This window comes from Taudactylus pleione, unplaced genomic scaffold (genome assembly GCF_031769625.1).
Source record: "Taudactylus pleione unplaced genomic scaffold, aTauple2 ptg000017l, whole genome shotgun sequence".
NCBI classification, from domain to species: Eukaryota; Metazoa; Chordata; class Amphibia; order Anura; family Myobatrachidae; genus Taudactylus; species Taudactylus pleione.
The window spans coordinates 3,211,097-3,227,441 of record NW_028284419.1 but is presented as its reverse complement, the minus strand read 5'-3'; the positions used below and the strand labels follow the sequence as shown (position 1 = coordinate 3,227,441).

Sequence of the window (16,345 nt, the reverse complement as noted above, 5' to 3'; positions counted from 1 at the left end):
CTCTGTATAATGCACCATTTCCACTCCTTTATCTCCCAACAATGCAAAATGACCCTGCAAAATGAAATCTTGTTTTTGCACTGCTATCCAGATGAGGCTCCCTAAAGCACCAATTCATTCTTCCTAAGGATCATCTCCATTCCTCCCCTCAGCTGTGCAAACTTCTGCTCCACCACAAACCTGTGACTAGTGGAGAGCTAGCTGCAAGACAAGTCCTAAGCTGCATTTGCACATCTCAGCTACTGTCGGGCTTTTGTATATGGGCTCCACTATGCGCAGGTAATTGCTGAATTTGAGACTTTTGCTTTCATAGACTTACAATGTTATAAACAGATTGCCATAATTCACTAGGTCAAGAAGAGTATGAACATACTCTATGTAGCTCTACAAAAATACATAGAATTATATTATTTCTGTGCACATGCCATGATGTTGAAATTGCAAAGTAAATGCAGTCTGCCTTGACCTACCTTCCACATCCACATCCAACACCTGCTCTATCATATATATATTTTTTATACTATCATGTATTTGTAACATATATAGCACTCAACAGGGAGTAGCACTGAATCGCTGGATCCATAGCACAATTTTCTTTGGTGATAGTGTTCTGGGGGCATGCTCCAGACCCTGTACATATAGAGCACAGCAGATAGAACAGTACCTCCCTTAGCACCACAGGGGTTGTGGCAACTGCAGTTCAACCACTGCCACACTCCATAGACACATTGGACAATGCCACAGTAAGTTATATGGCAGGTAACCAGTAACTGACCAGCAGCTGGGAAACTACATACCCTTGTTTCTCTTATCAGGCAAGGATGTCTGCTTTTTACTTTACCCATCAGACAGTAAAAGAAATGTAGGCTGATATTACATGTTCTTAATCTATTTCAATAATCACATCAAAACAGAATGGACAAAAATAAAGTCACAACCGCCTCTTCCAACCTAACACAAGAATAAAAAGAAACAAGCTAAGTTTTATATAAGTTAAAGCACAGATGTGCAACATTAAATACCTCCCAATGACAATACTGTTGAGCTGTACAATCAGTATCCTGGTTAATGCAGCGAATACACGGGACTTGTCAGTTATATCCTTCATGACCGACACTGCAAGAACTCACAACAATGTATGCTCCTGTAGCTAGTAGATTGCTAGTCAGTGTGTCATCTGAGTGTGCACTGAGCTCAATCTGAGGGTCAAATAGCAATATGTCCATGTCAGTCATTTTTTCATCTGTACATCTCCAGAAAATCCAGAAAAGCAACCACAATACACAATGTCTGTATAGAATGGATACAAGTGTCTTTCATAGTCCCAGATGGCACAGTCTTTATTTATTGATAACCCCTACATATCAATGCTTCTAACTTAGGGCTCAGGTTACACAGATCAGTTCCAGTTCAGCAGCGGCTCTGTAGAATTTCCCCAATATTTCCAGTGAATTTGGTTGTCCAATGTGATGTAATGGTCAAGATATATTTTATTCTTCAGTGAACATTATTATTTTTTCTCTTACAATGTGTTTCGATACTTGATGATCCTGGGCAAATTGTCTTAGCTCAAAGCACTGAGTGAGAGACAAAAATTGTCCAAATCTTCAGTAGCATCATGTACAGTATAGTCTTAACCAGTAAATGAATGGAATCAGTAGAAAATGTAGACAACCAGCATACTTCTGTTTCCAGACATAATGTTTGTAGCTTTCTTCATTGCTTTCAGGAAGTAAAATAGGAGCTTTGCATGGAATACAGACGATCAATGGGATTTCCCACTCGAGTCTGCAGTGGCCCTACTTCAGGTGCTGCTAGAAGACACTCACCCAAGTTAAGGGAGGCATCATCACTGTCCATGTCATGGAACAAGGTCTCTCCACCTACAATAGATAACAGATCAGCAGTTATAATGTAATTTCTTTGGTTGTTAGGTTTTCATTAGCCAGGAACCCCTTGCACAGATTTATGCAGTTGTGTAATGAGAAGTTTAAAGATGAGGATAGATGTACCGAGCCTTGAAGAAAGATGAAGTATCAACCAATCAGCTCCTGTCATTTTTCAAACACAGCCTGTAAAGTCACAGTTAGGAGCTGATTGGGTGGTACTTCATGTCTCTCCAAGGCTTAGTACATCTATTTATCTAATTTATCTCGTACTAGCCACTAGGGCAACTAACACTTGGCTGCTTATGCGGGCGTTAATGTCGCTAATATAGCAATGTTTATCCATGTCCTGCATTGTATTGTATTGTATTGTATTGTAAGTCAATGGTTACTTTTTTGTCTATGTACTTTGTAAGGCGCTGCGGAACACTTGTGGCGCCATATAAATAAATGATAATAATAATAATAATCTACCCCTTAGTCTCATGTCATTTGTGAGTACTGTATGGAAAACAAAGGGGGGAGCTTACTGCTGAAGAAAGAAGATATATTTTAATTTTCAGTTTTGTTTTTTTGTAAAGTGGGATATTATAAACATAATTCTATAGATTCAGATTATGTTAATTTAGGAAGAGCTGGGATTGGGAGGGGGGGGGTCTCATAGCAATCCAGATATAGAATTTGCATTGGATTTCAGCTTGTAAGGCCTCAAACTACAATATGTGTCCCCTTTTACAGTTTATGTCGAGTCTCTTGACTGTTGCAAATATATAATTGGAAATGATTATACTTGGTACAATTGCATAATATCTAAACACATTTTGCAAGGATCACCTGTGTAAATTAGTAAAAATGTTGGAATATATCCAAAGTTAGTGCTGTAAAAGAGAAAGCATTATATTAAGACAATATTATAATGATGGACACTCCTAGCAGCATGCTGAACAACATAGCCAATAATGATATGTAATCAATCAATATCTTAAGGGAAGGTTTGCCAAATGACAAAACTCCAATAATAGATGATAGGGCTATTTTTAGTTTTGCTCCATACATCAAAGGATGCCCTAGTGCTATATCTTTGTTAAATGGCAATAATTGATTTTGTATTGTTTCTGATCTCTATTTCATTTTAACACTGATTTCCCTTTAGTAGTAGAACATGTGAACATTTCACCAATAGTCTAGATAATACAGCTCATTTACTAATGCTCCATTGTGGTGCAACACGGGTATAATTACTAAAGTTCGGGTTTATAGAAGTGGAGGTATTGCCCAAAGCAACCAATCAGATTCTAGCTATTATTTACTAAAAGGTGCTAGATAAATGACAAGTAGAATCTGATTGGTAGCTAGGGGCAACACGTCCACTTCTAAAAACCCACAATTTAGTAAATATACCCCTGAAAATAAATCAGAGTAACCAATCAGACAATTGCTGGCAATCCAAAATACAATAACTGTCATTAAATGAGTCCATAAGATAGAAGAAAGATGTGTCACTCAGTAAGTAAATACTAGCTCACCATAAGGATGCATGTGATCTCCTGGCATCTGTGGAGGTGTGAGTCCTTGCTGGAATGGGTCTGCGCTGTACATGTTCTGCTCTATTGAAAGTAGCTGTTGATGAGGAAGCGTTGTGAAGACGTTCATGATTCCATCGATGCTGGAGTTACTGGAGCTGTGTGTCTGAGCTGCAGAATAGTAAGTAAAGGAAATTGTAACTCTTATTCTTCCTCTCACGCCTCACACAAGAATTCATTATGGTAAGTGTGCGTAAATTCATTGTCAAAATGCATTGGAAAAATATATTGTATTTTCCAGTAAATCTGTTCTAGAATGAAAGAAACAAGATTCTATGGGGTCTATTTACTAAGCCTTGGATGGAGATAACGTGGATGGAGATAAGTTACCAGCCTATTAGCTTCGAACTGCCATGTCAAAGGCTGTGTTTAAAAAATGACAGTTAAGAGCTGGTTGGTTGGTACTTTAATTCATTCACTTTATCTCCATCCAAGGCTTAGTAAATGGACCCTTATTTAATTCTCTTTTTTTTTTTACTAAAGTGTAATAATTAAAAAATATCCACAATAAGTGAAATATCAATAGAGAATGCAAAAACAGAGAGATTAATCCATTTGGATGCATAGTGGGACAAAGTACAATTTGAATGACACTATAGCTTGTTAGGAAAGATATTAATATGCAAACCAGGAGTGCAAATACTTATTTTGTACTGTCACATGCTTACTTTTGCACAAATGTTTTTTATTTATGGGCAGATACATGACTAGGTGGGCAACATGGTGGCATCTGTACTAGTGTGGACTGTCGAATAAAAGGAATTGGGAAAATCAGGGGCGCTTCTAGCTGAGTACTCTGTAGGCGTATGAGTGCACCTTCAGTATTTTTCCATCAACATGCAAAAATGTTTTTTATTTTCTTTTGCAGGAGAACATAAGAGTTGGAGATTAGACAACAGGGAGTGTAAAGTTTATGTCAGGATGCCCATTTCAGGCACAGCCTCTCTCTTGGTATCGGACTTGGCTGGTATGCCCACACAATGTGCCGTGTCTGACTGCAGAGGGTTATGCACTTCTGTACTAAGATGTGACAATGAGTGGGCACTCATGGGTAACAGATAGTTCCCAGCCTTCTAGGAGAGTGCATATCCTTTTTTCTCCCAACTAAAAACCTTGCATTTTACACCACTTATCAGGCTTTGCCTTGCACTGTTAATTGGATGTATTTTATTCCTGTCAGTTGCAGAAATCTGTGGAAAGTGCATTTTTAGGAGTAAGAAATTATCAATACTGCTGCAAATTCTAAAAAAATCTGATTTTTGGGTACTGAAAATGTCATTCTGCACTGTATTTGTAATTGTAACTATAAAATTCGCGTTTCACAGAGTTTATACTCCATGAATAGAGTGTGTGGTGTGAGTGTACTAGGATCACTACTAGGATCACTACTAAGGGTAAATTTACTAAGATTCGAGTTAGGAATCTCTGGAGAGTTTGGGCATTTTTTTTCCACTCGCAAATTTACTAATGTAAAAGTCAGGAGAGGAATCTCCTTTGCTACGGGAAAATACTGGAGTTAGCAAACTCTTTTCACTTCACCATCGGCTAAACTCAAGTAACTTTTCACTAAAATAGGATTTGGGAATTTACCAAGATTAGAGTTTATAAACTCTCATGAGACTGGACAACACTCGTGAAATCAATTCACCTGCCTGTGAGCTGCGAGTTTGGCAGAAACATGTGCAGATCAGTGTGATCCATGTATGTTTCAGCCTGTAAATAGTAAAAAAATGGTTATATTAATAAAAAAAGACTAAGGACTAAGGTTCATAACCAGCCCCGGACTGCTCAGCCAGTCCTGGTTCCTAAAAGTACGGGGAACAAAACGAGTAGGGTTCCCCAATAATTTAGGAACAAGCACCTGGCTACAGGGCCTGTCCTGGTTTTAAATATAGGGGGAACAAATGCGTAGGGGTCCCCCTATATTTAAAACCAACACCAGGCCCAAACCAACCGGTGTGTAATGCCACAGCCAGGAAACCCTATCTCCGGGTCTCCATGGCCAAAGCATTCACACCCCAAGCTAATCAGCGTATGCTGGGGATCTCAGGGGCGGTGGGGACACCCCCCAAGAAGGGTTCCCCCCTTCTCCAAAACCCCAGGCTTGGGCTGAAGCCCGGGGCTCTTCCTCGAACCCCTGGGCTGTGGGTATGGGGGCAATAATGTGTTAAATAGTTGTAAACTACTGTATTTTACAGTGGAACTACAGGTGCCAGCAGGCATCCGGCACCCATACCCCCACTGTAAAATAAATAGTTAAAAAAAGACAGTACACATACACCGTATGTAAAAACTTTATTACACACCTACCTACCTCACTTACACATACTCACAACGGTTTGGGTCCGTTTGCTGGTTTTAAATATAGGGGGACCCCTATGCATTTTTTCCCCCTATATTTAAAATCAGGACAGGCCCTGCAGCCAGGTGCTGGTTCCTATATTATGGGGGAACCCTACACATTTTGTTCCCCGTAATTTTAGGAACCAGGACTGGCTGTGCAGTCCGGTGCTGGTTCTGCTTTGGGGGAGGGACCCTGCGTAATTTTTTTAAAATTAATTTAGCCATTTTTTACAGGTACAACACACAAGCAGCCTTCACATATCTCACTGATATGTGCTGGCTGCTTGTTCAGGAGAGTTTTGCAGAGAGAAAACACTGCAATATCAGGTGAGTAATCTCCTTCAAAACTTGCTAATCAGGGGAGAAATCTCGATCTGTTTCACCATCGGCCATCTCACTCTCAGGTAAACTCGCTTCTTTGTATATTTGTGAGTTTCAAGAGCCTCAAATCACCCGAGTTTCAGCGATGGTAATCGAGTTGAAAAAAAAAATCAGACTCGAATCTTAGTAAATTTACCCCTAGAATCACTACTAGTATCACTACTAGTATCACTTAAAGCCAAATGCACAAAATTTTGCAGCCAAATACAGAACTAGGCAAATATTTCTCACAACAATTTTGAACATTTTGATTATCTCTACTAGCCACTCTGCACCCATTGCAATAATAACCTTCAAACAGGGACTTAACTAGACCTAGGGGAGTCCCATAGCAAAATTTTCATGGACCCCCCTAGGTCCCCGGCTCCCCCCTTGTTCTGCACCCCCCCTCTGCACTCCCCCCCCGGCACCCTCTTCACTCCCCTCTCTATCACTTACCTGCTTCGTGGTTGCGCTGCGCAGGACAGGCACGCCTCCTCTCCCGGTCGGCTCCATCTCTCCTCACTGACTGATGCTGTGAGGAAGCGGCCAAGCCTCTTCCCAATATCAGTCAATGAGGTGAGCTGGAGGCGGAGCCAGCCGGGAAGACCCGACCACAGAGGGGGAGGATGCAACTACCGAGGAGGGGGTGTGACCAAAGAGCAGGTAAGTCGAGGAGAGGGGAGTGAGGAGGGAGTGCAGAGGGGGGGCCACGGACAGGGGCATGGCACCGAAGGTGCAGGGTGGGAAAACTGGGCCCCTGGTTGCTCCAGGCCCCATAGCAGCTGCACCCCCTGCACCTACAGTAGGTAAACCACTGCCTTCAAACAGCCACAAACAGCATTCCCCTAAAGGAGGATAAACTTATCAGTATTACAAGACAATTACAAAAGTTTATGAATTATGAGGCTGGTCCTAAAGCAGAAGCATGTTGGCATTTGGGATGTTTTTAGTCTTTTCCATATGCACATTGGGACTGACACTGAGTCGAATGCATTAACGGCCCATTTCCGCCTGGCTACGGATGTCTGCTTACTACATTACGCTGCTGCGACAATCTATTTGTGTATATTAAACTTCCATGCAAATGCAAGCTGAAGCCTATCCCGCCCACTGTTTGTACACCCACAGCCGCCATCATCAGCATCAGGACTTACACCAGCTACATGCGTGAAACAGACATCCCATCTCTGTCCGCATACTACACATGAGCACTGAAGCTGGCTGACTTGCACATGATACTGCAGTGAGTGCCCTTTGTGGTGTAAATACAGGATGTTGGGCGCTATGCCTTTGGGCTTATGTATGAGAGGTAATCTGTGTTAATGTGAACACAGTTCTAGTACTCATTTTTGGCACAGATCAGAACAATATATAAAACTGAGATATTACATGTAATACTGCTCTGCTCCTGATGGGACCACTGCCCAGGGATTTCAGCACATGGTAATGATTAATATCATTACCAAACAGTCACACCTTCACTTTCCATTGACTCCTCCTTTGGCCATGCCACCCAGCAGATTGCAGTGGGAATATGTCGCTCTTTCCTGTGTGTTCTCCTGATTATATTACTACTTCTTTGTTTTCATAAAATTATAAACGAACACATGAAAAAAGGTTGGGTATTGGGAAAAATAAATGTACTGTAACAATAAAAACAATGACACATTTATCAAAGCATGTATATGTATTTGTGAATGTGACAAATGAGCCTTGGATATGGTTACCTTGTTATAATATTCCTTACAGAAGCTATGGCAAATTCGTGGCCTCGAGGGGCCAGCCTGTGATTAACAAAGTACACAGTGCCCGGAAAAATGATTACCTGCTGGTATACGTGACGGGTTTTGCTGATCTTGCTGCTGTTGCTGTTGTTGCTGTCTCCTTGCCAACTTCTTCATCTGTTATAAGTAAAGGACAAGAATAAGATTCTAGAAGGAGGGCGTGTCTGTATACTATTCTGGTAATTCCATCAGGCCATGTACTCTGTATGGAAATCAGGTCCAGGAATTACTTAATGCACTTCTTACACAGCTCTAATGCTAATCATTGCTCTTACTTGCATTAGAAAAGTTTAAAAACGGTATAGGAAATGGATTGAACCCACTTAAAGTTTCTTTCTTTAAAGGATAATTCCACTGAAAACATAAAATTCAGCAGTCCCAAATAACTTACTTTCCCCACATTGTCGACTCCCTACGTGTCTTGCGGTCAAAAATTATAGCACCAGCAGAAGCAGGCAGTGTGACAAGTCACCTGAAACTCATCACTCCAGTCATCATAGTCTTACACATGAAGGATGTCAGGGGACCTCTGGATCAAGTAAATGTCAGACGTTATGTAATTATCTGGGTTAGGGTTAGCTCTTTTCGGAAGAGCTGTCCTTTGCCATTTTAATTGCAATTCTAAGTACTTTCCATGGTTATTAACACCGTTATGTACCCGATAAGTGGCAGGATATCCATATAGCGATGCGTAGTACATCCAGCCCTATATGCTTTAAATATTTTGCTGATTTATTTTAACACTGAAGAATTTTCCTTTTATGAGATTGATATAAAAGTTATATTCTAAAATGCGCGCTACATTAGGACAATTACTTTTCTCTTTCATGTTCTTTGTGTATCAATATACCACTTTTAGTTTTCAGTAGTACAGATCTGTCTTCATACACTGTGACTTTAGTTGCGCCAAACAGCCCCTTTTGCCACACTAGGTACTGGGACTGTTGGCACAAATAAAACCACCGCCGTTGGGCCCAGCACCTGCCAGATTTATTGAGCAGGCACCGGGACCCGGCCTGCCATGGCCAGACCAGCAGCAGTGGCAGCCCCCTCAGGTAAGAGGGCAGGAGCCGCTGCTGAAAACTACTATTTAAATAATTATTTTTTCTAGGTAAATTGCTTTTGGGTTTCTTATCTCAGGGCCGTAGCTAGGGTAGTGCGGCTGGTGCCATCGCACAGGGCACCACAGGTCAGGGGGCACTGTTTGGGCCTGTCAAATTTTTGTTTATTATCATTCTTACTTGTAGCTTCCTCTTATTTCATCCCCATCATCTCCTGGTCTCCCTTATCTCTTCCCTGGCCCTTCCCCATGAGGCCATTTCCCTTTTTTGGGTGCATTATGTTCCTTTGAAAAATAAGGGGGGCGCCAATGCTCTTTCTGGCACAGGGCACCAAAAAGTCTAGTTACGGCTCTGTCTTTTCTATTTATTGTTACACTATATTACTGTATATTAGTACATAGGAACAACTATTGACTGTTCCCTTCTAAGTAATTAGATTTTCACTTATGATATTCCACCTAGTTTTCATCTAAATTATCCTTTAATGTCCTTCCCGATACTCTGGGCCTCATTCAGAGGCGGTCGTAGGATGCAAGCGGTCGCTCAGAAACAGGGTGGCCGCTTGCATCCTGAACGGCCGCCTCCATGTCGGTCGTTAGGCTGTGGGTAAACACCCACAGCTCTAACGACCGTTAAGTGAGATGGTCGCGATGGTCAAGATCATCGCGACCATCGGGGCTTACGACGAGACCCTAGGGTAGGGTCTCGTCAACCTTAAGCCCCAGGGAGCTTCCCGCTCTGTTTGAGCAGGAAGCTCCCCACTGACATCACTGATGATGTCAGTGGGGACGCCCACAAAACAGCAAGCGTTCCGAAAGGAACGCCTCCGTTTGGCCGGGCACGCCCCCTGCCCGCCCAGCAAACGCAGCTCGCTCCGTCTGCTTCGAGCCCACTAACGACGGGTGATCAGTCTCCGTCGTGCGCATGCCCTGGGGACCAACATTGAGTCAGTTGCGAGCGCTCAGCTCTCGCAACCGACTCTGAATAAGGTCCTCTATCTCCAGATAAATGTATTGAAATGGTTTACTTGCATCTTATCACAACAATAATAACAAAAAGCTCCAGTAACAATGTAATGGTTTTCCTCTATATGAATCATCAGTTATGTCACGATATGCAGTATATACATTATAGCAGAGGTTCCCAAACTGTCATTATAGTCCAGAGTTTTAAGGATAGTCATGCTTGAGCACAGGTTACTTAATTAGTACCTCAGTAAATTTGATTTAACCATCTGGACTCAAACATGGATATCCTTAAAACCTGGACTGTAATGACTATAGAACTCCCCTCAGATCACCATTAAGGGGCCTATTCCTCATCACTTAAATGGCCCATTACACACATATATATATATATATATATATATATATATATAGTGTACACAAAGGTAGAAATGTGAGCGACAAAAGTGCTTAGTACACTCTATTAACTATTTAAATAATTCAGTAAATCTGTGAAAAACGCTTAGTAATTCATATGTAGTGTTTTAAAACAAAGTGCAGAAATAAACACATAAAGTGCCAAGTGAATAATTTAACCTCAATAAATAATATATGCAAGTGAATAAATACGTGTTTAAAATAATAGGAATATATCTAAATATTAAAAAAAATTATTTAATTCATAAATATGACACCTACAATCATGAAAAGTACATAAAAACATAGCAATAAATGATATACATAGGATAAAAAGGAGGAATAAACTGAAAAAAAGCTTATCTTTAAGATAAAAAAGAAATTGAAGAGTTCATGGATGTATGATCAGCCTTCCAACGCGTTTCGTCAATCTATGACTTCATCAAGAAGAAGTTTAAATGTAAAAACTGTTCACTGATAATGATAGGCCTGCTCTACCTTGAGAAGTTTTCATTAGGAGCAACATCAGTGAGGTATGTATATTGAAATAAAAGAGTCCATACCTATAGGAGCAGGGGAATTCTGAAAATGTATTTTCAGTTTTTGCTGCAAAACCTTTTAAATGCCTCCTAGTTTGTGGCCAACTCTGCAGAATAGGGATTATCATATGTGCTGCATCTAGACTAGAAATTCTTAGATCCAATTTTATGGCCTGTGCCAACTTCAGAACACATTAGTGTCTTGCGCTGCTTGTTGGTTTCTTACCTTTGCTCTTTGGTTCTGGAACCAGACTTGTACAACACGGACACTTAGACCAGTTTCTGATGCAAGAGTCTCCCTCACCTTCACAAGGAAAAACATCAGGTATTTGTGTTAGCCTGTAGGTTCATTAGTAGGCATCAGGCACATGCATAATACAGGTGTACTGTAGACAGTGCAAATAATGTTGATAATAGGTATTTTAAGGAGATCCTTTGTGTGCACATAATATCATGTTGTTAGATTAAAGAGCCTATAATGCAAATTGAGATATATACTGTATACAAATTCATTCAAGCAGCACTCCTGATGTGCAATTTAAAAAAAAAGCCAAAAACTGGCAGTCACTATAGAGGGGCACTCTTTTTGATCCTAACCTAAAATGTTTGTTAATATTTGCTTAGCTGTTCCAAACTATGTTTCATTTAAAGAGTATCATGAGTTTTTGGACACGCTACATTTGACACACATGTTCCTGAAAGCATTAGCAGTGTAGTATATGATGACCTTAAATGACCAAAAAACGGGAGCAAGAAATAAAGTCATCACCATCTCACCTTTCTGCATGGCTTAGAGGAGACCTCAAATGAAGCTTTGAAAGCCCTTCGCTGCTGTGTTGTCAGGATGGTCCTGGGTCTCTTAGGTCGTTTCTGATCTTTGCCATCTTCAATTCCTTTACTGTCTTCGAATTTACCCCCATCTTCATCATCCTCACTCTTACCTAAGAGAAGATGGTAAGAGCATTTTGTCACTGGACTTAAACTGTACAGCTGTAGAAGTTGTAGGTAGTCATGTACCTGAAATACCTACTATATTTGTCTATTCAGTTCTTGTATCTACCTTGATATTGGCTAAGGAACGAGGCAAACATATGTTTTCAAATCAATTTAATAGTATTGTTGTCACACATATTGCCACACTTTAACTTTCCCTTTTAGCTGAATCATGAAAACATGGAGGCAGACTGACTGTCCTCAAAAGCTGGAACTCACAGATCTGGAGCACGAACAAGATATTATCCTGTGGGGAAAAATCCCCAGCTATTACCACAGCCATTTCTGCCATGATGAAAGGAATGAGGACCTTGCCTTAGTACACATTGAGTGGACTGGGAGGTGGGAATAGTGCTATTATCAGAGCATATCATTCCCTCACATTTCAGAGAGTGCCCCAATGGAGGACTGTAAGTGGGCTGTACTGCTCTGACACTTAGCTGAACTCTGCCAGATATCCTACTGGAATGTTGATGCTAGTCAGAATTTGATTCAGTGACGCTTGGCCTCCAGCATGGCACCATAGGAGGTATGGTGACAGTGTGTTCAGTCAGCAGCCCACCTCTCAGTGCTTTCCTATCTGCAAGGACCTGTGAGGTTGGATGAGAGTCCCCAGGCTGTCAGCACTAAACAGTACAACTCTCAGACATGGCTGGCTGCCAGATAAGGCAGGAAGCTGCTCTCTGGGTGCTCAGATGTTCATATAGGAGTGCCTCTGGCCATGACCTTTTTATGTATCGCCAACTAATTAGTTAGATACTATATAATAATACTAATATATGGGATAAAGTGTGATTACATAACAGTTAATCAAACAGTTACCCTGCATGAATATGGACTAATCATCTGTTTATTTCATTTCATCCCTCAGGTATGTGATATTTCATATCTCATCCTGCCTACTGCATATATACTCTGCATAGACCTTCATGCAATCATGTGCAGTTTTTAAATGTATGTGATATTTCATCTCTCATCCTGCCTACTGCATATATACTCTGCATAGACCTTCATGCAATCATGTGCAGTTTTTAAATGTATGTGATATTTCATCTCTCATCCTGCCTACTGCATATATACTCTGCATAGACCTTCATGCAATCATGTGCAGTTTTTAAATGTATGTGATATTTCATCTCTCATCCTGCCTACTGCATATATACTCTGTATAGACCTTCATGCAATCATGTGCAGTTTTTAAATGTATGTGATATTTCATCTCTTGCATAGAATTGTTTTTACATGTATAGTCTATATTGTTCAGTGAAGCATAGTTTATGGTATATATCTGGCCTGGCATTTGCTCCAACTCAGAGCAAGTTATCTCCTTTGATCAGCAGAGCAATTGAGTCAGTTGTAGCCTGTCTTAATCAAGGGATACCACTTCTTTATATTTAGTCTAGGGGCAGCTGGGGCTGTTTGCAGCTGGGGTTAAAAACACCAAGTGTTAAAGGCACAAAGTGTGATTACATAACAGTTAATCAAACAGTTGAACAAACATTGACCAACATCTAAGGTAATTTCAGATTAAGAAACTGATTGCTTTAAAATTTGTCTAAAAAAAACAAACCTAAAACTCACCATGTACTACACATTTCTTTTTATCAACTCCCTCCTTTGTATTTTCTCTAAGGATATAACATCCCTAACTCTCCCTGCATCTCCCCTCTCTGGGCACACTGCCGCCCTATTGACTCACTCACCTCCTCTAAAAACTAATGAGATTTCTTTTCATCAAAAATTGACTATTACAGCCTCATTGTGTCACTATAAAAATGTTTTACACACCTACAACTATATCTACTTCTCCATTCTTCTGCTTTTATTATCTGGTGACATATCCCCAAATCCAGGCCCCTCACACATACAGCGGATTTACTATGGAATATATATCCTGCAAACCTCACATGTCTCCCATCACCCTCCAAATCAATAAATGTGCCTTATAGAATTCACACTCGATCACAACTTATTATTTTACATCTGAACATCTCTTTACAATAATTGCTTTCACCAATTTCGACATTTACCTGAGACTGCTGGTTTATACGTTAACCAAACTCTCTAAATAGCCCCACATGAAGTGGCTTCTGCCACCCGTCAGACTTCACGTAAACTGATATAACAGCCATGGCTTTCCACAGACACCTACATATACTGTCACATACACTGATATAACAGCCATGGCTCTCCACAAACACCTACAAAAACTGCCTCTTAAAGTAGAATGTCAGTGGCGTAAATCTTAATTCAAATGACTTCCACACATACTGTAAAATAGGAATCCAGCCATCTGTCATCCTAACCCTCTGTCCCACGCTCACTGTCTACCCCATCTGTGTCACCCCTGTCTGTCTGCCCATCCCCTTTAGAATGTAAGCTCTCACGAGCAGGGCCCTCTATCCTCTTGTGCTTATCCTTTCTTTACTTATACTATCTGCTCTATACTCAAAAGCACCTAACCCGTGACTTTTGCCATCCTGCTTCTGTTGCAGCAGTGTTTATATACCATATACTTGTCTTGTAGTGTCTTAAACTGTATGACACTGTTTTCTTGTTCTGTTCAATTGTTTATGTACTATGTTTCTGTACTATGTAAGGCGCTGCGGAACCCTTGTGGCGCCATATAAATAAAGAATAATAATAATAATAATAATAACAGAAATTGAGTTCTTGGTTGCATTTTAGGCAACTTACCAAATACTTCACTGTTTTGATTATTAAAGTGGTAAGAAAATTATGAAATAAAGCATAATTTGATGTAAATTCTTATCTTTAATATATTGTTACTAATTGCTATATAGATTATTCTCTTTGTTTGTCCAGCATTAACATGTACAATAATTTCAGGGGTCCATAGCACAGATGCCAGGTGCTAAAATATGCAAAAGCTGCCTACTCCGCTGCTGCATCTGAAGGTTACTCAGGATGTCTGTTGAAATCATGGTGCTGGAACCAATGAAGCTGCATCCAAGTATGCAACCACTGGCCTCAGCACAGCCAGAAAACGGGGCCGAAACTCCCCCACTTCCAGGAGCGCTGCCCATCGTCGCCCCAAACGCTAGCAGCATGACAATCATGCGGCCTTTGGGCACTGTAAGCGTCATCGCAGAAACGGATCGGCACATGCTCAGTGTGGCTCCTCCGCATGCACAGATCTGCAAACACAGATGTACGTAAATATTGAATTTACATCTCTGAATTTGGCTCTGTCCACAATTGAAATAGAGATTTAGCTTTGCAGAATATGATATTAACATTGGTATATTCCTGGTTTAGCAGGTGGCCTCAAGCCTTTACTGGGCATGAAAAATGTCTGAGTGAAGTCAGCAGACACCTACAATTCTTTTCAATGGATTTTTTTTTCACCATCTTAGTTGTGTCTGAAAGTGTAATTATATGTGTGCAAAATTTTTTTTTATAAATGTAAAACGTGATATAAAGACATTCCTGATGCCTCCTCGCTCTCATGACTTATATGAGCTAAGAGCAGTAACATCAGACCACACGTGCATACTGAGACAGAAGGTAATCTGTACAGATGTATTTCAAAAATGCAACTGGAGCACAAAAAACATGTTCATGTTTTCCATTTTGTGAATGACCTCCCCATTGCTGGCTTGTTATGTAAATACTTATTGCAAGTATATATTGTTAAGAACCGATTAAGACTGAGGCTCATCTGCAAAACTAATGAATATTTTAGTTCCTAAACTACCTGTAATGTACCATAAATTATTAATAACACTTTTTCTGGCGTTCCATTACAGCCAATTTGGAAAGGAAATGATTATTGAATTAAAAAAGCTAATTTATATGCCCACGGGACTTGATTTAGAACATAGTAGGCATATGTAAATATAATTTTAATTAATAACCAAAGAGCTTGTAATAAACAGCACAGGTCTGTCCTATTATACTGTGATTTATGACTGCCAACTGTATTTAGCAATGGAATCACATCTTTAATAATCTCAAAGGGCACATTTTCATATATGGATTCAAATATGGCAAGATAAGTTTATAGGAGATCATTGTTCATATGTTTTTATTCTTATTTCCCAAATGACAAAAGATTGATTTGGAAACATTGTTAGAAATTGTTCAATTTCCTTATATTTGAAAAGCAATAAACATATAAGGTTTTCTGGAGCCCGAAGAGATTGTTGCGACACATTAAAAAAAAGTTCAATATTTGTGGATGTTTTACTAGTCATACTGTAGTGAATAGGGAAGGGACAGGATGTAGGTCAGACTAAGGTGCAGGTTCCCAAACTTGGTCCCCAAGGCACCCTAACAGTCCACGTTTTAAGGATATCCATGCTTGTCCACAGGTGACTTAATTAGTACATCAGTTAATTTGATTTGACCACCAATGCTCAACCATGGATAGCTCTAAAACCTGAACTGTTAGGGTGCCTTGAGGACAACG

General features: G+C 40.3%; 1 protein-coding gene across 1 annotated transcript in view; it reads right to left on the bottom strand.

Moving 5' to 3' along the window:
• Window positions 1-943: 943 nt before the first annotated feature.
• The window catches only part of LMX1A (LIM homeobox transcription factor 1 alpha), a 122,721-nt gene continuing 107,319 nt past the window's right edge, over window positions 944-16,345 (bottom strand). Inside the window, exons 5-9 of the mRNA XM_088481635.1 lie at window positions 11,698-11,861; window positions 11,147-11,224; window positions 8,001-8,076; window positions 3,413-3,580; window positions 944-1,883 (exon numbers count right to left, since the gene is read on the bottom strand). Of these exons, the coding sequence (XP_088337761.1) occupies window positions 1,726-1,883; window positions 3,413-3,580; window positions 8,001-8,076; window positions 11,147-11,224; window positions 11,698-11,861 (644 nt within the window). The 3' untranslated portion in view covers window positions 944-1,725. The remainder of the gene's footprint in view (window positions 1,884-3,412; window positions 3,581-8,000; window positions 8,077-11,146; window positions 11,225-11,697; window positions 11,862-16,345) is intronic.